General features: G+C 39.6%; 1 protein-coding gene across 1 annotated transcript in view; it reads left to right on the forward strand.

Annotated features, from left to right (window-relative positions):
• SH3GL2 (SH3 domain containing GRB2 like 2, endophilin A1) overlaps positions 1–25,464 on the forward strand; it is a 215,220-nt gene that overhangs the window by 182,759 nt on the left and 6,997 nt on the right. The window contains exons 4-6 of the mRNA XM_030294159.1: positions 22,079–22,222; positions 23,046–23,179; positions 24,999–25,157. Of these exons, the coding sequence (XP_030150019.1) occupies positions 22,079–22,222; positions 23,046–23,179; positions 24,999–25,157 (437 nt within the window). The remainder of the gene's footprint in view (positions 1–22,078; positions 22,223–23,045; positions 23,180–24,998; positions 25,158–25,464) is intronic.

Here is a 25,464-nt window from a genome sequence, read left to right on the forward strand (position 1 = left end):
TCATAAAGTCATCAACGACAAGACTGTATTTGTTTTGCTCATTTATATCTACTGAGTACCTCACACAGGGGTGCTTAGTAGGTGTTTAATGTGCTGAATGAATGAATCAAATCATGTTAAGCATAGTTAAGCTCCGTCTATAGGAGTAGCTGACCTCTCAGGTAGAGCCATGATAGGCAGGCTTGAACATGCCAGGATCAGAGATGTTACTGTGTCTATATAATACCTACTTGATGTCATGTACAATTAATACATTTCACAGTTGCTTTGGAAAAGATAGGGAAGTGTATATATCATCTCACTGAAATCAGTGGGCTGAAACTATTGACAGAACATTCACATGTATAAATATAGAAGATAATTGTTCCCATTTTCAGATTTCAGAAAACTGAAGCTTCAGGAGAGATTAAATAATTTTCTTAAGGTCATGCAACAAGAGAACTTCATATTCAGATATGACTGTCTCCACAGTCCATTTTGTTTTCACTCTCATATTCTACAAAATGTGGAGATACCTTCATTCTTGGTATGTGTGGTAAATATACTCTAGAGTGACCTTTAATGGCCCACACTCTTGTACAATCCCTTCCCTTTGAGTGCAGGTGGGATCTCTGACTTGTTCCCAACCAATAGTATATAGCAAAGGTATTGGGATCACCACTCACTGCTGCCTCGGTTAGGTTACAACATAAAATAAAATTGATGGGATGTTTCTTCCATGATCACATTACATTATATCAATTTTTTGTAGCAGACTGGAGTGAGAGTCTCCTGTTGGTCTGGAAGAAGCAAACTATCTTGTTGTGACTGCCCAAGGAGAGGGCCAAGTGTCAGGGAGTTGGGTGTGCCCTGAGAACATAAGGGTAGCCACAGATGACAGCCAGAAAGAAGCCAAGGTCTTCAGTGATACCACCACAAGGGATTGAAATTTTGTCAACAACCTGAATGAGCTGGGAAGCAGACTCTTTCTCACTCAGGCTTCCAGATACCGAGATAGCCTGGCTGATACCATAATTGTAGCCTGTGAGACCATGAACAGAGGACCCAGTTAAGTTGCACTGGACTTCTAACCTACAGAAACTGTGAGATAATAAATGTGTGTCTTGAAGCCACTAATTTTGTGGAACTTTGTTATACAGCATGGAAAACTAATATAGTATGGCTGTTTGTTCCCCAGCTAGAGCTCCCATTTCAAGCATATCACTGTCTTCTGGGGTTATCTGGACATTTGCCCTTATCAGTTTTGGTTCCTTGGATACCTTCCATGGGAGCAGGAAATAGATTGAGAAAGCCTGTCACATCTTTTTCAGCTTAGGATAAAGTCTCCTGAATTCTGTAAGGTAGGACAGGTCCGCTCTGTGCTAAGACTGCAGATAACTTTGAAACAACAGGCAGTGAAAAGCACTGGGCACAGTGTCTGTCACTTTGTAGGGGCTCAGGAAATGTCACTCACCTTCTCTTGCCTGTGGCCTGCAGGGTCCGTGTACCTGAGGGTATCTCAGGGGCTTAGCTAGCAATTCTCCACTGTAAGATACATAGTAAGATAAGGCCTCCAGGGAGAAGTCCCACTGCAGGACTTTCCCCCACCCCCCGCCACACACACACAGTAACACAGTACAAGTGTCCACCCTCTGTCTGCTCCCCAAACCAGAAGAAGCAAAGGTTCATGATGTTAGTATTCAGAGGGCTATGTATTTTTCATACTGCTGAAGCCATTTTATGCTCCTGTGGTGCAATTGCCTGCTATCCAGGACTCACTCTGAGACCTGTGTCGACACCTAGCAACACCCTTTGTGGAGGTGGGAGATGTTCACTGTCCCATCTCATGGGTTCTTAGGGCTGCCATGCACCACCACCCAGTGTCTTAAAATACCTCCCCGCCGCTTCCCACTCAGCGGGGCGTGAGCGAGCTCTGGCACCTTGGAGAGAGGTGTTACATAACGACCATTATTTGGGTTGAGAGTAGCATGATCCAGGGCTAGAGTTACATATTTGAATAAGTCAGTGGAAAGATCTTCCTCTTCCCTTTTCCCAGTCTCTAGAATATTTATGGAGTATTTAACTTCGCAAGAAACTGCACAGGTTTGAGGAAATTTACCTAAGTCCTCATTACATGTACATCTTTTGCATCCTTTAGTAATTGTTGGTGTGCAAGTCCAGGGAACACATCGCCTACAGTGCAGGGAGCGTCAGAGGGCTCATTTCAGATCTGTGGATGTTCTGAGATTTCACCTGGGAAAATGAGGCCGTTACAAGTCATCACAGTTGCCAGCGTGAAAGATGCGCCAATGTGTTATTACATACATTTTGTTGCAAGTATTAAGCTCCAAATCTAGTTCGGTGTGATTTGGGGATTTATGTTCACATTTCAGTTGTGATGTCTGTACTAGACTTTAGTTAAAGTAATTTAAAATAATTTAGTTAAAATAATTTAGATTTAGTTAAAATAATTTAGTTAAAGTAATTCAAAATTAATGGCTTTACACCAACTAAAGAAATCATTGAGCCTTTATAGGTAATGAAGAGGTAAGCAGGGTTTTTTTTTTAAAAAAATTTAATGTTTGTTTATTTTTGAGAGAGAGAGTGCAAGCGGGGAAGGGTCAGAGAGAGAGGAAGACACAGAATCTGTAGCAGGCTCCAGGCTCTGAGCTGTCTGAGCATAGAGCCTGATGCAGGGCTCGAACTCATGAACTGTGAGATCATGACCTGAGCAGAAGTCAGAGGCTCAACTGACTGAGCCACCGAGGTAAGCAGGTTTTTAGCTCTAGGTGGCCATTTCGGTGAAATGGCTGTCGACTACAGTTTTCTGCAGCCAAAAGGGGGAAAAGAACTCACATTTATTTAGCACCTGCTTTAATGACATATACATCACAACTGTTGTGATTTTGTCATCACAGCTATTCCATAGCTAAGTATTACTGTCTCCTGCTTCTACCCAGGCTCAGTGAGGCTCCGGTGGGGAGGGAGGGAGGGGGAGGGCAAGACCTTCTCCTCTCTGAAGAGCTGGTGAGAGGCAGAGCTGCAGATTGAACCCCGGCCTGTGTTATTTCTTTGATAGCGTGTATTGTCATGTTAAAGTGTACGAAATGAAAATAGATGCTGTCACACAGGAGAATGCCGTTCTATTTGTTTTATCTTTAAAAAGAGGCTGTATTTTTACATTTATATATCACTTTTGTCCCCCAAACTTTAACAGTACTTGTTCAGTGTTCACTGTATTAATTGATTCCTCCTAATGAGGTTTGACAATTTTATACGAGAAGGGGAAAATAAACTACCTTTTTGTTTTCCTTGAACTATCTGTTTTATCATTTAAAAAATACTGTATTTGTAAAGCACCATAAACAGAAACCAGATCAGCAGGAAATAATCTGGCTAGAGGGTGCCTTCTTGTGGAAATAAAAGAAACAAAAAGACTTAAAAAAAGAATAAAGTTAAAATCTTTACATTGGAGTTTTTAAAGTAAGATCTGTTGGTTTTGAACTCAGTATTTGTTTTACAAAAGATGAGTTTCATTGGTTTTGAAACTTGACATTAGGTTGTGTACACTGGGATCTCCTCTTGCAAATGACCTAGTCCACTTATCCTCGTGGCCACTAGTGTGTGCATGAGAGATTTTTGCATTGGAAAGGCACTGCAGAATCAGGTAAGCCAGTCCTCTTGTGTTCAAGATGAGGAAGCAGAGGTCCAGAGGGGTTAGTTAGGTAGCTCGCCAAGGTTATGTAGATGGAAAGACCTCCAATTCCCTGATTGTGGTGTGGAGCTCCTGCACCTTCCCAAGTCACAGCGTCTATCACACTTCCTCACCTCTGCATTTTAAATTACTTAACAAGTGTAAATATAACTAAAGCTGACAAGTCTGAATTTGACCTATATTAACAAAGATGTTAATAAAGCAGCAAGGGCCATAGCAGCATTCTGGGACTAGAGCAGGCTTTTGAGACATAGCTGACATAGCCAGGATTCGAATTCTGGCTCATGTCTGTTGCCACATGTCCTGGGGCAAGTTGTATCATTTCTCTGTGTCCTACTTCCCTTAGCTACAAGATGCAGAAATGGAACCTGCCTTCATATTATTGGAAGGATTGAAGAGATGATACATGTGAATTACACACAGCAGATACTTCAGAGATGGTAGCTGTGAGATGAATCATGGTCCTGATCTTCAGTTTTTTCAAAGACACATCAGTGCTCTTTCTAAGTTTTCAAACCAGATGGTAGCACTTATGAATACCAGTAGGAATCAGTAAGCATTTGTCTGCAAGAGATCTCTGTAACTTTGGGCAACTAGGTTTGGTTTCTGTAAAGTAGGTAGAGAGGTAGAAAGAAATGAAGTCATCACATTAGATCTGGAAAATCTGTTCCATGTCTTTAGTCTCCCCTAACGAATGCTAAATTCCTTAGGTTAGATCATGAAGATGTGACTTGGAAACTGTGGGCACCTCTTCTGAGTGTGGCCAGCCAGGAGCAGGGGTTGGCTTTTCTTCCTCTCTATTGTGACAGGCAGATGCCCTATCAATATGTGTTCTTATTTGAAATTTCACAGTTGAAGAGGGAAAGAAGCCACTTTTGAGAACACGATGCAGCAGTTTAAAGCAAGTTGTGAATTTTTTTTTTTAATGGAAGGTCTCTCCCCAAACAACCCTAGGGTTGTTCCCTCACAATCCCCTGACGATCCCCTGACGATCCCCTCAATGATCCCCTCACGATCATTGAGGGTGGGGAGGAAGATGAAGTGCAACAGGGCAGACTCACTGCTCACTCCTGTCCTCCCCACTGCAGTGAACACCCACCTTCATCACCCTGTACCCTGCGTCCCCTCCTACCCTGTGCTCAGGTTTGTGCTGACCTCTAATCCAGCTTCCTGTTCCACAGAGACTTTTGGTTTCTAAAGCTACAGAAATCCCATTTGTTATAAACCTTGATTTTGAATTAGAGTGAATAAAACTTAAAAAAAATAACGTTAGGACTCCCCACCTTTTTTTCCTTGAGGAAGATTGTCTTTGAGACCAACCCTTCTTAGAAAATACCACTTTGCCTTGTCAGAGGCTTGGGATCCACATATCTTGACATTTCGCAGAAGCTTTCTAGAAAAAGAACCTCAAGGATTTTCCAACAAATGTCTGTCAAAACCTTAACACCCACTCATATGAGTGTGCTACATCCTGTTTTAGAGAGATAAATGGAAAACTACTGTTTTTCTCTGCATTCTACCCACAGAACTCTTTTGATACCAGACATTTGGGGGTTTTCGCACAGTGACCAATTCTCTGACTGTATCTGGTTTCCCACAGTTCAATTCTGACACCATCTACCTGGAGTTAGTGTTAGTTCCCACAAGTTAAGGGCTCAGTCCCCCAAGACTACCCACACTTTGGGTACCAATCCCAGAGCTGAGTCTCTGGTGCTTCTGACTCTGCCCAGTTGGGTTTGATAATTTGCTAGAATGGCTCACAGAGCTCAGAGAAATATTTAATGTTTACTGGTGTGTCACAAAGGATGTGACTCAGGAACAGCTCAATTGAAGAGATGCATAGGGCAAGGTATAGAAAAGGGGCCTCCAGGATAAAGTTCTGTTGTTTCAAGCCACCCAGTTTATGATACTTTGTTACAGCAGCCCTAGGAAAGGAATACAGACAGTAATAAAATGTTTATTTCAAATTGCTTCCAAGTCTCTGCAGCACTCACTTTGGGGGTCTTCAGAGGTTCACCTAGGCAGTTCATCTCCCATGGCTCATTTAGCTTCCTCTGACATGGAATTCACTTAGAAGAATATTAAGACAGGAAGTGTAGGAGGCAGCAGGGCAATGCCATGCATTTTTTTCAGGGGCGATTCAGCAGTCCACACAGCAGCCACGAGTTACTTCCTGTCTTTCCAAGGGTCACCTCAGGTACTAGAGAATCAGAATGTAACAGGTTACAGAGAAGGGGTTTAGAGGTTTCTTGTCCTAAATAGGAATCAATATCACTACTATCACTTGTAACTTCTCAGATCCCAGTAAGGGATATGGCAAGTTACAAGATTCAGGAAGGGAAACCTAGATCTAAGGCTTCTCACCAGGTATTGATCATTTATTCCTGATTCCTCCAGTCCAGACACAGTGTATCAATCAGCAGTGGTATTTACCATAAGCAGTATTACCTTGTAGTAGGCAGTATTGCACCTTTATCAGGTTTCCAGGGGGAACAGAGCTAGGGAGTTAACCCAAAGTCATTTTCATTCACAGAGAACAAGAAGGAATTTTAACATTTTAGTCATAGTTTTTTACCATCAAAGTCAACATAGACTAGAAACATTTCTATTAAGTCAATATTATAGCTCCTTTGGATTTAATCCACAGACATAGGGGTGGTGGGATAGGGAGGAAGGAGGTGAAAATGGAGAATTTTCTGAATGTCCTCTTGTGCCTTCTCCTCTCTTACCAATTCTATTCCTTTAACCTAGATGGGGCCGTCTTATCCCTGTGCTTAGTGTTATACTTGAGACATTAGATTTTATACCAAAAACTCTAAAAACTTTCCTCTTGTCCATGATAATCTGGGAATGCTCTGTTTAGCTCAATATAATTCTTAGTTAACCTAATTTACATACAACAAAGAATTTATCATGTTGATTATAGTTTCAGTTTTATTCGGTATTTCTTTAAATGCCAAGCACGGTACCAGGTACTTTAAAAATATAATTTCTAAACCTCACAGTAACCCAGCTCGGTAGCTTTGATACTCTCCTTTCTATAGAAGAGAAAAACATTTTGTTTTCAATTATGTGTCACATTTATTCTAATGCAGTATTCTAAGCCCCAGGCACATATCAGTAAATGAAGCAAACCAAGACCCTGACTTCATGGAGTCTCCAGTCTAGTGGGAAGAGATTGATAGGGAGCAAATATCCAATGTCAGGTGGGGTGAGTGCAATGAAGAAAAATCAAGGGTAAGCAAGAGAGGTGACCAGGTCCAGAGTGGTAGTGTGCTCAAGGAGCAGCAAAGAGCATGGTGGGAGAGGAAGTCATGAGGACTGTAGCATAAAGGACCTTGTTCCATTCTGAATGTCAAGAACATAGAATCTTGTCTCCTATATTGAATGACATGGGAACATATTAAAGGGTTTTGAGAAGAATAACATGATCTGACTTAAAAGCATTCATACACAAAATAGATTATAGGAGGCAAGCGTGAAAGCAGGGAGGCCAGTAGGAGCCTCTTTTAAGGATCCAAGTGAGAGATGATGGGGGCTTGGACTACAGTGACAAGTGCTCTGATTCTGGATATATTTTGAAGGCAGAGCTGCCAGAATTCACTGACAGATTAAGTGCAAAGTATGGGGTAAAGAGAGGCACCAAAAATGCATTTAAGTTTTGGATCTGAGCAAGTAGAAGAATGGATGGAATTGCATTCACTAATATGGGGAATACTTTAGAAATGGAAGATTGGGAATGATGGTGGGACACCTAGAGTTTAGCTTAAGCATACTATGAAATGTGTAACGTGCTAGTGGAGTTAAGTAGGTACTCGAATACATGAGTACCTGGGTTGGAGAGAAAAAATCAAGAATAATCAGCTTACTGACTCAAGGAGGTTAACTGATTGTCCAGACCAATAAAAGATGGGACTTCATTGCCCAAGCTTGTTTTTCCATATCTCCATAGTACCCTTGGAGTCTGGTTTGTGGTCCAACCCCCTAGGTATTCTAAATCAGCAAGGCAGAGGTGTGGTCTTCAAATCTTTTTTTTTTTTTTTCTGAGATTCATAGATCAATGTAACAGAATCGAGACCCCAGAAATAAACCCACATGTATATGTTCAGTTAATCTATGACAAAGGAGGCAAGAGTATCCAGTGAGGAAAGGATGGTCTCTTCAATAAATGGTGCTGGGAAAATGACACTGCTACATGCAGAAGAATGAAACTGGATCATTTTCTTACACCATTCACAAAAATAGACTAAAAATAGATTAAAGACCTAAATGTGAGACCTGAAATCATAAAACTAGAAGAAAGCCTAAACAGTAATTTCTTTGACATAGGCCATGGAATCATTTTTCTAGATAGGTCTCCTCAGGAAAGGAAAACAAAAGCAAAGTTAAACTATTGCAGCTATGGCAAAATAAAAACTTTTGTACAGCAATGGAAACTGTCAACAAAACAAGGCAGCCTACTTAATGGGAGAATATATTTGCAATGATAATCTAAAAATGGGTTAATACTCAAGATATACAAAGAACTTCTGCAAGCCAACACCAAAAAAAAAAAAAAAAATAATCAGATTAAAATGGGCCAAGAACCTGAATAGACATTTTTCCAGAGAAGATAACATGGTCAAAAGACATGTGAGAAGATGCTGAACATCAGCAATGATCATGGAAATGCAAAGCGAAACCACAATGAGATTTCATCTCACACCTGTCAGAATGGCTAAAATAAGAAAGATAGGAAATAACAACTGTTGGTATGGGTATGGAGAAAAAGGAACCCTGTTCACTGTTGGTGGGAATGCAAATTGGTGCAGCCACTGTGGAAAATAGTTTGAAGGCTCCTCAAAAAATTAGAAGTAGAATTGCCATCTGATCCCATAATTCCACTATTGGGGATTAGCTCAAAGCAAACAAAAACAATAACTAAAAGAGATATATGTACCTCTATGTTTATTACAATATTATTTATAATACCCAAGTTATGGAAGAAACTCAAATGTCCATTGATAGATGAATAGATAAAGAAGTGCTACACACACACACACACACACACTGGTATCTGAGCCATAAATAAAGAGATCTTGTTATTTGTAACAGTGGATGGATCTAGAGGGTATAATGCTAAGTGAAATAAGTCAGAGAAAGGCAAGTACCATGTAATTCACTCACATGTGGAATTTGAGAAACAAAGGAAAATGACAAAAGACAGACTCTTAAATATAGAGAAAACACTGGTGGTTTTCAGAGGGAGGTGGGTAGGGAAATGGGTGAAATCGATAAAGGAGATTAAGAGTACACTTAAGATGAGCATGACTAATATATAGAATTGTTGAATCATTATATTGGAACCTGAAACTAATATAACACTGTAATTATACTTCAATTAAAAGAAGGAAGTGACTTAAGTAACTTTGGAAAATACTGTTTTGATTGGGAATGTGAAACCAAAGATAAAAAATGTACAAAACAAATAACCAAAAGATTCTAAGCAGCCAAATAAAAAGTTTTCTAAATAGGAGTGCCTGGGTGGCTCAGTCAGTTAAGCATCCAACTCTTGATTTTGGCTCAGGTCTCACAGTTGGTGAGTTCAAGCTCCACATCAGTCTCTGCACTGACAGCATGGAGCCTGCTTGGGTGTGTGTGTGTCTGTCTGTCTGTCTGTCTGTCTCTGTCTCTCTCTCTCTCTCTCTCCCTCCCCTTCTCCCTCCCTCCCTCCCCCCCCCCGCCCCTCCCCTGCTCCCGTGCATGCTCTCTTGCTCTCTCTTTCTCAAAATAAATGAATGAACATTAAAAGAAATTAAAACGTTTTCTAAGTAATTCTGAAATACACCAAGTTGACAGCCACTGGTAAAAGCCTTTAGAGGAGGATTTTTTTTTTTTTCTATTATCCTGTGGAGACATGGAGGTTTCCACCTGCAGCTTTTACGCCTAGAGGAAATTTGATGGAGTTGGAATGTTATTCCCCTTCCTTCTGTTATTTACTAGCTTTACCTTCAATATTCCAAATGTTACCAAACAAGCTGCCTCTTTTTACTCTTTTGGACTCAAGACCCACACCTTTTTAGTTACTGTGTAGTGCAACCTTGTAGATACTGTTAGACTTTGTATTTGCGGAAATTGAAATACTTCAACACTTCCTCTCCAAAATCTTCTCTTCCTCCTGTGTTGTTAGATTTGTATCATTACCTATACAAGTACTCAGTCTGGAGACTCATGCAGTGGTTCTCAACCTTGGCTGCACGTTAGAATCACCTAGGACACTTTAAAAACTATCAGAGGCCAGACCTCATACCTACTAAATCAGAAATGTGGGTGTGGGACACAGACATTAGGATTTCCTTCCTGAACTGTAACATAAAAAGAAGTGCAGTGTTTATAGAGTGTAACTGTTTAGCTTAATGAGTTATTACAAACTGACACTCCTGTGTAAATGTACTAGTTCAAGAAACTGAATGTTACTGACAGTCCAAAAACCCCTCTCCAGAAAAATTGCCCTGTGACCTCTAACACATAGGGTTTTGTTTGTTTCAGAACTTTATTATTATTTTTAATGTTTATTTATATTTGAGAGAGAGAAAGAAAGACTGCAAGCAGGGGAGGAGCAAAGAGAGAAGGAGACAGAATCCGAAGTAGGCTTCAGGCTCTGAGCTGTCAGCACTGAGCCCGACATGTGTCTCGAACTCATGAGCTGTGAAATTATGACCTGAGCCAAAGTTGGATGCTTAACTGACTGAACCACCAGGTTTCAGGACTTTAAATAGAATCATAGAGGGGCGCTGAGGTGGGTCAGTCGGTTGAGTGTCTGACTTCAGCTCAGGTCATGATATCACGGCTCGTGCGTTTGAGCCCCACCTTGGGCTCGGTGCTGACAGCTCAGAGCCTGGAGTCTGCTTTGGATTCTGTCTCCCTCTCTCACTCTGCCCCTCCCTTGCTCATGCTGTGTCTTTCTCTCTCTCTCAAGAATAAATAAAACATTAAAATTAGAATCATAGAGCATGTACATTTTTTTTAAGTAGGCTCCATTCCCAGCATGGATCTTGAATTTATGGCCCTGAGGTAGGGAGTCATGTGCTGTACCAACTGAGCCAGCCAGCCATCCCAAGCATGTCTCTTTTGATCTGATTTCCTTTCTTCTGCTTTATGTTACTGTCGAATGTAGGGTTAGTTCCTCCATTCTCATTGCTGCATAGCATTTCACTGTAAGAATATAGCACAACCTTTCTACTTCTTCACAGATACATATTTAGGTGTTTCCATTTTCTGGCTATTTGGAATAGCCTATTTTTTTACATGTCTATTGCTCATGTATACATTTATGATATATGACTAGAAGTGGAATTGCTGGGGCACAGCTGTTCAGCTTTGGTAGATATTGCTAAATTGTTTTCTAAAATGTTCTACCAATTTGTTCTACCACCAGCACTATTCAAGCATTCAGGCTGTTCTATACTCTCTGAATACTTGATACTTTCTAGGGTTTTTATTTTTTCTTTAACCATTCTTGTGGGTATGTTTCAGTGCAATTTTACTTGCATCACCAGAATAACAAATGAAATTAAGCCCTTTCAGATGTTCATTAGATATTTGGATATCTTCTTTTGTGAAGGGCCTGTCTCTTTTGCCCATTTTTTAAATTGGGTTATTTCATTCATAATGGTTTATAGGAGGTTTTTAAAATATATATTCTGGATATAAGTCCTGTTTTGGATATGGATATATATATATATATATATATATATATATATATATATATAGCGAATATTTTAATTCACTTTGTTGGTTGCCTTGTAATTATTTCTAACGATTTCTTTTAAAAGAAAGAAGTATTGGGGCATCTGGGTGGCTCAGTCAGTGAAGCGTCTGACTCTTGATCTTGGCTTAGGTCATGACCTCATGGTTCATGAGTTTGAGCTCCACATCGAGCACTGCACTGGTACCACAGAGCCTGCTTGGGATTCTGTCTCTCCCTCTCTCTGCCCTTCCCCTGATTGTGCTCTCATTCTCTCTCAAATAAATAAAGAAAAAAGAAAGAAGCATTTAGTTTTAACAGTCCAATTTATAAATACTTTCCTTCATGGATATTGCTTTTTGTGCCCTATTTTGAGAAATCTTTGCAAATCTTTGCATCTTTGCATTCATAAATCATGGATATGTTCTCCTATATCATTTTCTAAAAGTTGTAGTGTATTTATTTTCATAGGTAGATGTGCAGTCTACCTGGAATTGATTTTTAGGTGTAGTGTGAGGTAGAGTCAGTGTTTTTCCTTATGGAACCTGGTTGACCCAGTACTAATTTTGGAAGAAAAGCTCCCCAGGTGCTTCCACCAGGCAGCTAACCATTGCCCTAACATCATCCCAGAGGCTTCTCTTCTTTGTCCTCATTTAATCAGTCACCTGGTCCTCTTAATGCTACCATCAAAGGACTATAACAGTCATCCCTTTTTTCTTAGGACTCATTCATCATAGTATTCTCAAAGCTAGTCTCCTTGCCTACAGTTCTTCCCACTTTCCCTAATTGATGTTAAGAATCATTTTTTCCCAAACCACAGTCTGATTTAATCTGAATTAAAGCCCTTTTAAAGGTCTAGATCTGAAATACCTCTGTGTCAGAAACCTTTGACAAAAATCATTGTCTACGAAACAAAATCCAAGCTCTTTAGCGTAAAACTCCAGGCCCTTCACAACATGGTTCCAACTTTATGGCCTCTTCACCTAAGCCAAAGACTTTTTGAACTTTCCAGATATGCTAGGCACTTTCATGTACCTTTGCTCAGTCTCCAGGGAACTAGAATGGCTTTTCCCACCACTCTGTACAGCTTACCCTTTGAGAAAGCCCAGCTCAAGTGTCACCTTGTTTCATGAGCCTTCCAAGCCTTACTATTTTGGATGGAATTTACCACTCTTCTCTGTGATGTGAACTCATTAGAACCTTATCCACAGCATGGCCCCCGTTGGCCTCATGTCACGGTGAGTGGAGCGCCCTCTGACTCTGCAAATAGACAAGAAGCTCACTGAGAGTGGAGGCTTGGCCTTGCTTCTCTTAGAGTCTCCCTAGCACAGTCCCTGTCACACATTAAGTGCTAAATAAATACTTGTTTTGTTCATTTTATCACAAAAAAATCTTTAAAAAGCAGATTTTTAGTAAATAATTCAATCAGGCAATACAAATCAATATTTCTGTATCAAGGAATACATAATTGTTTCCAATGTAACCTATTCATTGACTTGTACTCGTTTTGTCTTTTGTATCCCCTGTGCTAAGGCCTACAGTTTAGCTTAGGGACTTTCTTTTGTTGGAGAAAAGAGAGCTCATATTCGGATTCTGGGAGATTATTAGATCAGTTTCTTATCATTTTCAAATAAATCAGTTTTCCATGACATAGTTTAGAGATGAATTGCTACCCAAGAGCCAGTATTAGTTAATTGTAAATAGGAAGTGGGATTCCACCCTTCTGCATTTTAAGAGAAATGAAGAACCTTGGCAGCCTCATAAATCTTAAAATCTAGTCTGTGCAAGGGGAATGCCATGCAGATTGCCATCAGCATGACCTGCTCTCCGAAATCATCCTGTCAGATCACAAAGTTAGTGTGTAATTAGATCTTATCATCAGGCTCTAGCTGCATTTCAGAGCATAGTAGGAGATTGTGGTGTTTTTGAATAGGGATGATTTTCTTAAGGATTAGAAAAAATGACATCTGCAAAAGAAATGTATAAAAAAACCAAACCTTTTAAATAAAGACATCCAGCCCACAGTTAATAAGTAAGCATGTGCTGCATGCTTGGCCCTGTACTAGAATTCAGTAGAACTTGTATCAGGAAACAGACATGCACAAAAGGGAGAAAGTATCAAGAGATATTATCAGTGTATATACAGGGCACAGTAGAGGCAAAATGAGGGAAGGGGTCACTTAAACTTGGAGGCAGTACAGGTAAAGGGTGATTGAGAAAGATTTTGTAAGAAAAGGTTGGGGGTGGTATCTGCTGTTATGGTGGCAGGTAGACAGAGAGAGGGAAGGCTATTCCAAGAAGAGGAACAGTTCTAGTAACTTGAAGAAACTGCCAGAAGTTTCCTATGTCTGAAGGCCAGGGTATGCTTTCCCTGAGCTCAGAGTTTTGTATCTAATACAAATAAACCTGAGTATATGAACTTGAAAGAGGTATAAGGATTATCCAGCTGTCTCCTTGTTTTTTTCCTCAGCTTTTTGTGGATGAAGAACCTGAGACTCAGAAAGGTTAAGTAATTCATAACACAATCACACAGCAAAACTTCTTAGCATTTGTGGTGCTCATAGAGATATGAGCACATTTGTTGACTGTTTATCATGTGCCAGCATTGTCACATACATTATGTCATTTAGTCTTTACATCAGCCTAACCCAGTGAGGGAGAGGTACCGTTTACAGATGAGTAAACTAAGGGCCAAAATTGCCCAGCATGAAATAGAGCTAGGATTTGCACTCAGACAGTCTGAGTCCAAAGTCTTTGCCTTGGGGCACCTGGGTGGCTCGGTTGAGCATCTCCAACTCTGGATTTCAGGTCAGGTCATGATCTCATGGTTCATGAGATTGAACCCTTTGTCAGGCTCCTTGCTGATAGCGTAGAGTCTGCTTGGGATTCATTCTCTCTCTCTCTCTCTCTCTCTCTCTCTCTCTCTCTCTCTCTCTCTCTCAATCTATAAATAAATAAAAATAAATAAGTAAATAAACAAACATGTAAAAAAAAAGTCTTTGTCTTAATTCTTTTTTAAACTGGCTCCCCTTTCTACCGTTCTTTCCACAGTTAGCAGCTAACTCCTACCCACAGTTATTCTCTTTTATGTCTAATTCTCAAAACACAGGTTTGTAGAACTGGAATAGTTACAGCCAGTTTTGTTGACATAAGTAATAATTTTAGGATTCTGTATATGATACATCATAAATTTTTTTAGTTCTACAAGAACATCACACATTGCATCATTCAGGGCACAGTCAGGGAAGTAAAGTCACTGTGGATATCATGAAATAAGAGATTTATTAAAGGAATTAGAGCTTGCACAGTTATTGAAAGATCTTGATAATGCCAAAAATATGGAGTTGAAAGACTAGAGAAAGGTCACTGACCAGCCCTGGCTCAGGTGAATGGACTTAGACAGGAATCTAAAGAGGAATCTGGTAGGCAGGTCCAGCTGCTGTAGCAGAACTGCAAAAGCTATGGAAGGTAGTGGAAGGTTGTTGGCTCTTCAAAGTTACTATGTCTGCTTTTGCAACAAAAGATCTTTGGGGGGTCTAAGGTCACCTTTGGTAAGCAGAATCAGCATTCAACAAGAGCTGGACACAGAGTAGGGAAGAGCGGGAATGAGCTGGACCCCATTTGTAGCTCTGCATCAATCTGTTGCCTCCTCTGTGCAGTCACAGCCTCCAGAATATTAGGACTACTGCTTCCCCTTCACCTCCCAAGTCTCACACAATCTCGCTTTCCACCAATTCTGTGAAGCATATGGAGAAGGGATTCTGGGAAATGTAGTTCCCCATACAGTCAAGCTGGCAGTATTCCAGAGCACATGGAGCGCCTGGGTGGCTCAGTCAGTTAAGCGTCCCACTTCAGCTCAAGTCATGATCTCACAGTCCATGAGTTCAAGCCCTGCGTCAGGCTCTGTGCTGAAAGCTCAGATCCTAGAGCCTGCTTCAGATTCTGTGTCTCCCTCTCTCTCTGCCCCTCCCCTGCTCATGCTCTGTCTCTCTCTGTCCCAAATAAATAAATAAATAAAAACATTAAAAAAAAGAAAAAAAGAGGACTTGGAAAAGGAAAGAAAGGAATGCTTTCCTCTGTCTCCAGTGCCGGTTGTGTGGCTATACTAGTTACTCTTTTTGTAGTTTATCATTGAATACAGGTAACAACCTTATGAATGATTATTTTTCAAGAATATACAGCTAGCAAGATTTTGAGACTGGATTTTTACCTATGTTTGTCTGAACCAAAGCTAATGTTTATTTTAATGCACTGTGCTGATTTCTGTGAAAGACAAGACCTTGGTGGCTTTCTTGTTTGTTCTTTTGGATTAAGAAGTAAACATTTTTTAAACTAAGACTTATAAGTAGAGTTTTCTGAGTTTTCCCAGTAGTTTCCACGTTAGGCCAAAAAATAAACAGCCTTTTTATGGAGCACACAACAACAGGACCCCTTTTTAGGGAAAAGATCAGCCTTTTATGGTCATCATAATTTTACTTCTTCTTCTGGTTCAAGTTGACTGGATACAATTGCTTCCAGAAATCAAGTGGGTGTGGACTCATCCAGCCCTTTTCTTCGATGGTTTTTTAATGGCATTTTACTTGTTAATCCTTATTAACTTTTCTTGTTCTTTTCTCCTTAAACTAATTAAAATATGAAACTTTCTGGCTGAAAGATCTTTGAAGTTAGAGCAGTGCCCAGATTGTCAAGATACCATGAGTATTTCTTACCCAGTTCAGCCACTAAATTAGGTCTCCTGAGGGAAGGAAGTGGGAAGTATTTTAAATTTAATTATTTATAATGGAAGTAATACATGTACATATTAAAAATAGTCCAATAATTTTACAGTGCTTTTTACAAAAAACAATGCCCTTGGAGTTGCATTTTTTCACCCATTTTCAAGAAACAACACTTTCAAGATGCTTTTGGTTCTTTGTTTGGTTTTTACTTCTAATCTTGAAACAACATGCTTATGTTGCTCCCTGCTTGGTTTTCCGGTTTTAAGTTTTCTGTTCGATTCCTACTTTGGAAGATGAGAATTGTTTGCTCTTATCTTCCCATTCTTTCACATCCTTCCCCTCCCTCATTACCAGTATGTTTGTGGCATAATTTTTGTTAAATTAGTATTCAGTATTTACATTTTACATCCTTGTAAACTTGTATGGAGCTAAGACATATAAAATAATATGATTATATTTCCTTTCTTGTACAACCTTTTTGTTTTTCGTGGAGTTAGTAGTTGTTTTATTTCTCATTTTCTTCACTTTTTGTGTACCTTTCATTCTTTCCCAGACCCTCTGCCACATATGTGAATCTTCTCTCATTATATTGAAACATGTCAGGTGTTCATTATTTTTGAGATATCTAAAGTTGCATTCCACATTGCTTGTTGTCCTAATTTGAGTTCCCCCAGAAGCAATCCATGAGGCAAGGATATGAGCACTAGGGTTTGATTTGGGAAGTGATTCCAGGAAACCTTGAGGGAAGTAGGGAAGAGGGGAAGCCAAAGAAGGGTGCATTATAAAGCAAGGTACAGTGGTAGATAACTGTAACTTGACCCCATGGAGGATCTTGGGGAGCCTGTAGCTCCCTTGTAGCTCATGGCTTCCTCTGCTATGTGGACCTGGTTATGATGTGTAGCATCAGCTACAGTTGCCCTTAGTGCATGATGTGCAATAGCCATCTTGAGATTTCCTTTTGTCATCATTTTTACATCTTTCCTTGTATTGGATCTCTTTTTTTAGATTCTGTACTGTCCCTTTTCTTGAGTTACACCTTCATTTTGGTAGACTGCCTCTTCCATTAGCTTGGGAAGAAAAATGATGAGAATCCTTCTTTGTGTGTCTGAAAATGTCATCATTCTACCTTCATGCTTCATTGATAATTTGAATATAGAATTATATATTATTTAAGAAATTTTTAGTCATCACTACATTGTTTACCTGGAAATTTCTCATGTTTTTTCATGATATTCTCATGTTCAATTACCTTCTAATTCTTGATATTTGTATATAACCTATTTTTTCCTCTCTGAAAGGTTTTAGGAACTTCTTTGTGTTCTCAGTGAAATTTCTTATTAATGGCCCTCCACGTGGACCCTTTTATCCATTGTGTTAGGCATTCAGTGGCCTCTTCCAATCAGGAAACACACATTCATCAGTTCTCAGAAATTTTCTTTAACTTTTAAAAAGAATCTATTACCCTTATATTTCTTTGTGTTTTTTTCTTTTTGGAACTTCTGTTATTCAGTCATTAGACCTCTTGGACTGATCCTGATTTTATGCTTTCTTTCTGATTTTCTCTCTAGTTTTAAAATTTTGTACGATTTTTTGGGTAATTTGCCTCAACTTTATGTGTCCATGATTTTTAATTTTATATTTTACTTAAGTTCGTATTTAAACTTAAATTATATTTTAATTCCTAAGAATTCTTCTTTGTTTCTTTTTTTATTTCATGGACAAAGTGTCTTAGACACCTGAGAATATTAATGATAGTTATTTTTCCCTCCAAGAATGGTTTGTTTCCTGTAATTGCCTTATTTATTTTGGTTCCTTTATGTTAGAAACCTTTTTCAAAATCTGGTGTTGGTGTCTATATTTTTCCACTTAAGTGTATGGCAGTAAAGCTGTGTGGGAGTTAGTAGGGGCTTATAAACTGTAATAGCTTCTTTCTAGGCTGAATAGCCTGGATTGGTGTATTCGGTACTTAACAGCTACCAGTGTCTGTAGGTCTCTTCTTTTGGATTATTTGTATTCCCCCTAGAAAAATTTTCTAGTTCCCTACCTGGAAGAATACTAACCTGGCTGCCAGTTCTCTGGGCGACAATTAGGGGAAGTGGGTAGAGGAAATCTCATTGTTCACTATATGGACAGGCCCTAATGTCCTGTTTTCAGTATAGAAGCCTATTCTAAGCTGAGTCAGATAGATGTCTTCCCTTCTCTCCTAAAAAATCTTTTATTTTTCTTTTTTTTTTTTTTTTAATTTTTTTTTCAACGTTTTTATTTATTTTTGGGACAGAGAGAGACAGAGCATGAACGGGGGAGGGGCAGAGAGAGAGGGAGACACAGAATTGGAAACAGGCTCCAGGCTCCGAGCCATCAGCCCAGAGCCTGACGCGGGGCTCGAACTCATGGACCGCGAGATCGTGACCTGGCTGAAGTCGGACGCTCAACCGACTGCGCCACCCAGGCGCCCCAAAATCTTTTATTTTTCAACAAAAAGAAACAAGTTTTCTATTTCTCATTCTCTGTTATGCTTTTATAGGCTCTTAGGCACATGAGCCAATGGATGTGAGCAGAGTCTACTTATGGAAACCATTGCCATGATATTCTACTAGTTTTCAAGTTAATCTCTTCTTTCATTTATTCTTCCTTCAGTGGGCATGTGTTAAACATCCACAGTGTACACGGGGTTATGCTAACCCATCTGGGAGATACACCCATCGGCATACCAGGATCCTGTTCCCATGGACCAGGGGAGGGATTACTGTTGACAAGCTGTTTCAGCAGTAAACCCAGTGGGGGCAACTTGAACTAGGATAGCAAAGCTGGAACAGTAAATATGGGGCTGTAGCCTCAGAGATTGTAAAAATTTGTGAGAAAATTTATGAGAAAGCAAAAAAGATAATTTGAAAGAGAAGAGACCATACTATACGAATTCTAATGTCTGAAATTTGTATTTTCCAGGTTTACTTTCTGTTTCTTAAAATACAGCTTTAAAAAAATCATTTGAATACAATTATGTTATATTTAAAGATGATGAATTCAGAGGTCTGATGATCGTTTTCAAGAACACAGAAATTTTACTAACTAGAGATTCTTGATAAATATTTAAGGAGTTTGTGAATGAATTTAAAAGCCAGCCTTTTCATAGTATGGAGAATAATATGTGGATCAATAGATATTTTAGAGGATTTGAAGAAATAAACTAATAGGTATGGTTTTCTTTACCCTTTTCATGAAAATGTAGAAAATTTCCAAGATATTTTTAAGTAATTAGAAGAATAAGAATGATGACTTTGAAAATCAGCCACAGTATTAAACCATTTCAATTACTTCTGGTCATTACTTAACCACAAGAGGACTTTTAACAGAACCAAGCTATAAGCACAAATCAATACCAACTTTTGTAAAAGGAGTAAGTCTTCAGAGTGTAGTCAAAACAGGATTTGAAGGGATTAACTACCATGTGTGATTTCCGCACTGTATTTCATTGGCCTCCATTTATCTTCTTTCCTTCTATTCATTCTATAATTCTTATTGTCTGATGTTTGCTTATTTCACTTTTATTTGTGCTTTTATGGCTTCTTCTCTGTACTCCCCCAGTACCTTGTACACATTAGCCATCATTGCATTTATGTTTGTTGCCACTGTCTGTTTATTTCACACCTCACTATACTGTGAGCACACTGAGGGCAGGGACCGTGTTCCTTCCGGCATCTCTGATACGACTTATTTTGGAAAAGGCTTTGAAAATATGCTCTAATAATACTGTTCCCTCAAAAATGTGTGACCATGTAGCAATTTCAATTTTTGAAAATTAACACATATATACTTTGAAAAGCAGAGTAAGGAAAATTTGAATTATATATACATATATATATATTTTTTTCCAGTTACCACCAGGCTTTGCATATACTATTAGCTCAACTAACTGCTAGTCACTATGTGATTCTAAGCTTAAAGATACTTCCCTCCAGAATCCTTCTTTGCAATGCCCTCTGCCCCCAGACTGAGGTGATGCTGTACTTCTGTAACTTGCTATAATCCCCCACCATGGCACTTAGTATATGCACTTCATTCTAATTGTTTTAAAATAGATGCTCCCCTTAGTTCACTGTAAACTTCCTAAAGGGAGGCACCATATCTTCCTTGTTCATTATAATATATACCCCTGGGGCTAGGCTGGGAAGAGTCCTCTCATGATAACTGTCCTCATCTCCAGTTTTGACCTTGGAATCCCAAATTTAAATAAAAGCCTATTTGTGATGTATGGAAGTGTTAAATAGCTATATTGTACACCTGAAACTATACAACACTGTATATTAGCTATCTGGAATTAAAATAAAAACTTAAATCTCACCTTGCCTCAGCTCAATAGATGGCTCACATGTCTATTCCCATTCTAGCATAAATTCGGGATTTTATCCTCTGGAGAGGTCTCTGAACTGCAGGATACCAGGCACATACTTTAACCCTAGCCCTAACCCTACCCTCACCCCTAAAGCCTAACCCCTAACCCTAACACCCTCTGTAGGGACCTGACCTGCAGGATACCAGGCACATATCCTCACCCTGGCCCTATCCCTAACCCTAGATCTGAGGGAAAAAAAGATGTGATATATATGAATATTATTCAGCTATAAAAGAGAATGAAATCTTGCCATTTGCATTGATGTGGATGGAACTAGAGAGTATTATGCTAAGCAAAATAAGGCAGTTAGAGAAAGACAAATATATGATTACACTCATAGATGGAATTTAAGAAATTAAACAAATGAGTAGAGGGGAAGAAAGAGAGGCAAACCAAGTAACAGACTTAACTGTAGAGAACAAACTAATGGTTACCAGAGGGGAGATGGAGGGGGCAGTGAGTTAAGTAGGTGATGGGGATTAAGGAGTGTACTTGTTGTGATGAGCACCGGATGTTATAGGGAACTGTTGAATCACTATATTGTACATCTGAAACTAATATAACACTATATATTAACTAGAGTTGAAATAAAAACTTTTTAAAAACTATTTGAAACAAATGTTCAAGATTAAATATCGGCCACTGATAATGCTGGAAGTGTCTTTGGCAGTGGTTCATTCAGGGGTTTCCATGCAGATGGGATCCTGGGCACAATCCTAGGCTAATGTACAGCCCAACTCTAATAATGAACCTGAGGAAATCTAGTATCCTAGCATCAAGAAATTCTCTTTAACACTGTGTTAGAAAAACTTTTTCTTCCAGGAAAACTGGAGTTGCTTCTAAGCATCTTTTATAAAAACAATAGCAAAAAAGAAATTGAAGTGCTCTTTGTGGCATGAAACTAATTCTCAGAAGCCATTATGTTCTAGGGAAGTGATTAAGTCTTTTTAATGAACTCAGTATTTCTGTTGTTCATGGGTCTGTTTACCATCAGAATCTTAGTTGAACAGTGATTTTGAAAAAACGGGTGTAAGTACAATTTGGCATAAGGCTCCCATGGCAAGAATTAACAATTTCCTACTTTTGTCCATAGACTCCTAGAATTGAAATATAAACTTGAATCCTAAAACTTAGAGAATGCATAATTCAGTAGTTTTCAAAATGCTTCCCATGGGGCCTCCCAGCTCCACAGAGGTACTGCCAGAGCCACCACAGTGAAGAGAGGATTGGAAAAGTACACAGGAAGATGGAGACCACATGAGGGTAGGATCTCCACCCAGAAGAGCTTTGCTTTTTCTATTAAGTTCCTTGTAAGTATTGAAAGAAAGGGAAAGTTTGGTGATTAAAAAAAAAAAAGTCTGTTTATATCAATCTGTAGGCCAGCCTCCTCATATTACAGATGAAGACACCAAAGCTAGGAAGGTGCAGATGTAATTGTTCATAGCTGAGGTGGTTTATGGGCCAGTTAAGGTCTGATTCTCCATCCGGCCCTGTCTCTGCTATATCACATTGCCTATTGTGAACGTCTGTGATCTCTTTGCCCCCAGCTTCCAGAGCTAAACTCAGCATGATCAACACCATGTCAAAAATCCGTGGCCAGGAGAAAGGGCCAGGCTATCCCCAGGCAGAAGCACTGCTGGCAGAGGCCATGCTCAAGTTTGGAAGAGAGCTTGGAGATGATTGCAACTTTGGTAATGTGTGCTTTCTCACACTTCTGTTCTTTCATTTGTCTGTGGGGACTTAGTGCCAGTAAGACGCTGCAGGAAATTATTCAAACCATTTTATATTTTGATTCTGTTTTAGATCTTATATGCATGGGCCAAAAATTTGTCTTCAGAGTCATTTCATGTTTAGTGTGATTTGTCTTAGTAGAGGTTTTAGTTATTTTCTTTTTCCCTGATGAGATCCTAATCTTTACAGTAGCTGGTGAACACATCCAGATGCCTGGAAGCTCACTGTGGAGTGTGTCTGACATAACTGAATATTAGGGCAGAGGGAACAGTCTGTATGATGTAACACCTTGCCCCATAAGCTTTCTCTGAGATCTACCACCCCAGATGAATTCCTTCACCCCTCTCTTGTCCGACTCAGTCACCATACTAAACACTTCTGTTTTCACTTCTTCATGATGGGAAGTCTCAGCAAATAAATGTCTGTTCCTTATATTTGCTTCTGCTAAATGCATTGGCCTTAAACAGGTTCCCTATTAGGAAAAGCCCGTACTGACAAGGGAGGGTAGAGAGCTTCCAAAATTGCTTTTTAAAGGAAAAACAAAATGTTATGTTCTTCATAATAAGAGATACCTCCCCCTTGGTAGCATTGAATTTGTACTGTATGGACTGTCTTAGGTGGAAACACACTGCTCTCTAGAGGGCATTATGTAATGCCTCTCATCTCCATTGTCCTCGCAAGACAGGCAGTAGTCCCTGGGTTTTCACCTGTGGTGGCCCTGTGACCGCATATACATTTCACCTTTGTCCTTTAACGTGAAACAGACTCATTCTCCCCTTCCAGGCCCAGCCCTTGGTGAAGTGGGGGAGGCCATGCGGGAGCTCTCGGAGGTGAAAGACTCATTGGACATGGAGGTGAAGCAAAACTTCATTGACCCCCTTCAGAACCTTCATGACAAAGATCTGAGAGAAATTCAGGTATCTGCAACCAGTCCTTTAGGAAGCAAGCAGTTTGAATGTGCAGATGTAGGTGTCCTTTTTCTTCACAAAACTTTTGTTTTAAGCTTATCATGTGCGGTCAGGTTTGAATTAAAAACAACCCAGCTAGACAAATTGAGATTAACCGGAAATGCAGTTCTTTTGCCCCACTATTATGATTGGGCCTTTTATGAATATTACATTTGACTTTTCCACATTCAGTCTTCAGGTTTTTCAAGCTTTTTTTTTTTTTTCTCCAGAAGAATAATATCCTTCCCTGATACTATCCAGTGTTATTAATTATGTCTTTCTGGGCTGATTTCACCCTCTAAAACAGTTGTTAGATGTATCCGTTGTTAGCTTAGGTAAATAGCTATACTGTCATTCTATAAACACATGTTTTCATATTTTCATGATGATTGTTAGGACTGAGGAAGAATAACCAACTATCCTCTTTATAAAACATGGAGAAGAGTGAGCTCTTCCAAATAAATAAAGTTCACCTGGCTTTGCCTCCATCTGTGTGTATAATGTTTACTCATTCATTCCTTCAACAAATATTTATGGAACCTCTCTGAAATTTAACTTTATTGTAATGTGGTCATCTACAGCTTGAAATCCCTTACACGGCTTTTTCTCTAGTCTCCTCCCCCGTATCACTTGCTCAAGATTGCAGTTAGTAAGTGGCAGACTCACTCTAAATCTACAATGTTAACCCCACCTCCAATACTCTACCCTGACTGCAAGTTCAAGTGTGTTTTAAGACTATCCCTTCCAAAGGAGCAAACATTTAACTTGGATCAGGGTGTGGATTGCAGGCAGGGTATACAGTGGAAGGGAAGGTCTAGGATATTTTTCTTCCTCTTTTGCTTCTCATTTCTTTCCCGCTCCCAACTCTGTTTTCATCTCCCTCCCTTTCTTTCCATACACGCCCAGGATCAGGGAAGTTTAGCGTTTCCTCCCACCCATTAGTAATGCAACACTGCAGCTCTTTGCAAAAGACACTTTGTAGCAGTGGGAAACGACTCTCCCACTTTGTCACTAGATGTGTTGGGCAGACGTTGGGTGGCCAGGCAGTGGGGAAGGATGCACGGAGGGATTGAAGAGCACTGTGGGGCATTAGACCCCGTCTATTGTCCCTTCTGAGTTAGGTTTTTTCCACTTTTTTAATCATCTACCAAATGGGAGACTTAAACTCATCAGTGGTTCCCTGAAAGCTACATCGGTCACCAAGGGCTAAGGGTTAAGATAGAGATTACTAGATGCTGGCCCTGGATATGCTAATGCAGGTGATCAGTAATCCATATTTCTGATAAGCAACTTATGTGATTCTAACAGACTGATTTCCTCAAAGATAAGTCCCTTCCAGCATTAATGTTCTAGGACTCAAAAAACAAGAATGCCAGTCTTTTTCACTTCTTTTCAAGGGAAGTGTTTTTCCCCCTGCCTTCTTGCAAGCTACCATTTCTCTTGAAGATGGGAACTTGTGGGTTCTATGTAGCAGTGTTTTCCACATGTGAGGCGGTATGCACATATGCCCAGCTTGGTTTTGGCCCAGCAAGGTCAGAAAATAAAGGGCACTGGTAATTCCCACAATTTCTTTCTTACTCTTAATTGTTTTTAAAGATGCTTCTCCACATTTAGTCTTTGGAAGCATTTGCCCCACTGTTGCAGGTTTCTTTATTTTTCTGGTAACATGATATTTTAGAACTTAGCCTGTCTTATTTTGGAGGCTAATAGGCATGACAGAGAAGTAGACTAAAAATAGGCCCTTTCCATGAATCCTTTCAAAGCATATTGCCGCCCTTGACTTTTTCAGCATCATCTAAAGAAGTTGGAGGGTCGACGCCTGGACTTTGATTATAAGAAAAAACGACAAGGCAAGATTCCAGATGAAGAGCTCCGTCAGGCTCTGGAGAAATTTGATGAATCTAAAGAAATTGCTGAGTCAAGCATGTTTAATCTCTTAGAGATGGATGTGAGTGACTGTCCTGTGGTTTCTAATTTAATCTTGCCGTTGAGACTCAAGATTATGTTAAAGGGTTATGTAATTTAAAATGTGCATATCTGATTACACTATATGTTGAGAACTTCAGCAGATAGTTATTTCTTTTATTTTTTTTTTTATTTTTTATTTTTTTTAAATTTTTTCAACGTTTATTTATTTTTGGGACAGAGAGAGACAGAGCATGAACGGGGGAGGGGCAGAGAGAGAGGGAGACACAGAATCGGAAACAGGCTCCAGGCTCTGAGCCATCAGCCCAGAGCCCGACGCGGGGCTCGAA

The sequence above is a fragment of the Lynx canadensis genome, chromosome D4 (assembly GCF_007474595.2).
Source record: "Lynx canadensis isolate LIC74 chromosome D4, mLynCan4.pri.v2, whole genome shotgun sequence".
NCBI lineage: Eukaryota > Metazoa > Chordata > Mammalia > Carnivora > Felidae > Lynx > Lynx canadensis.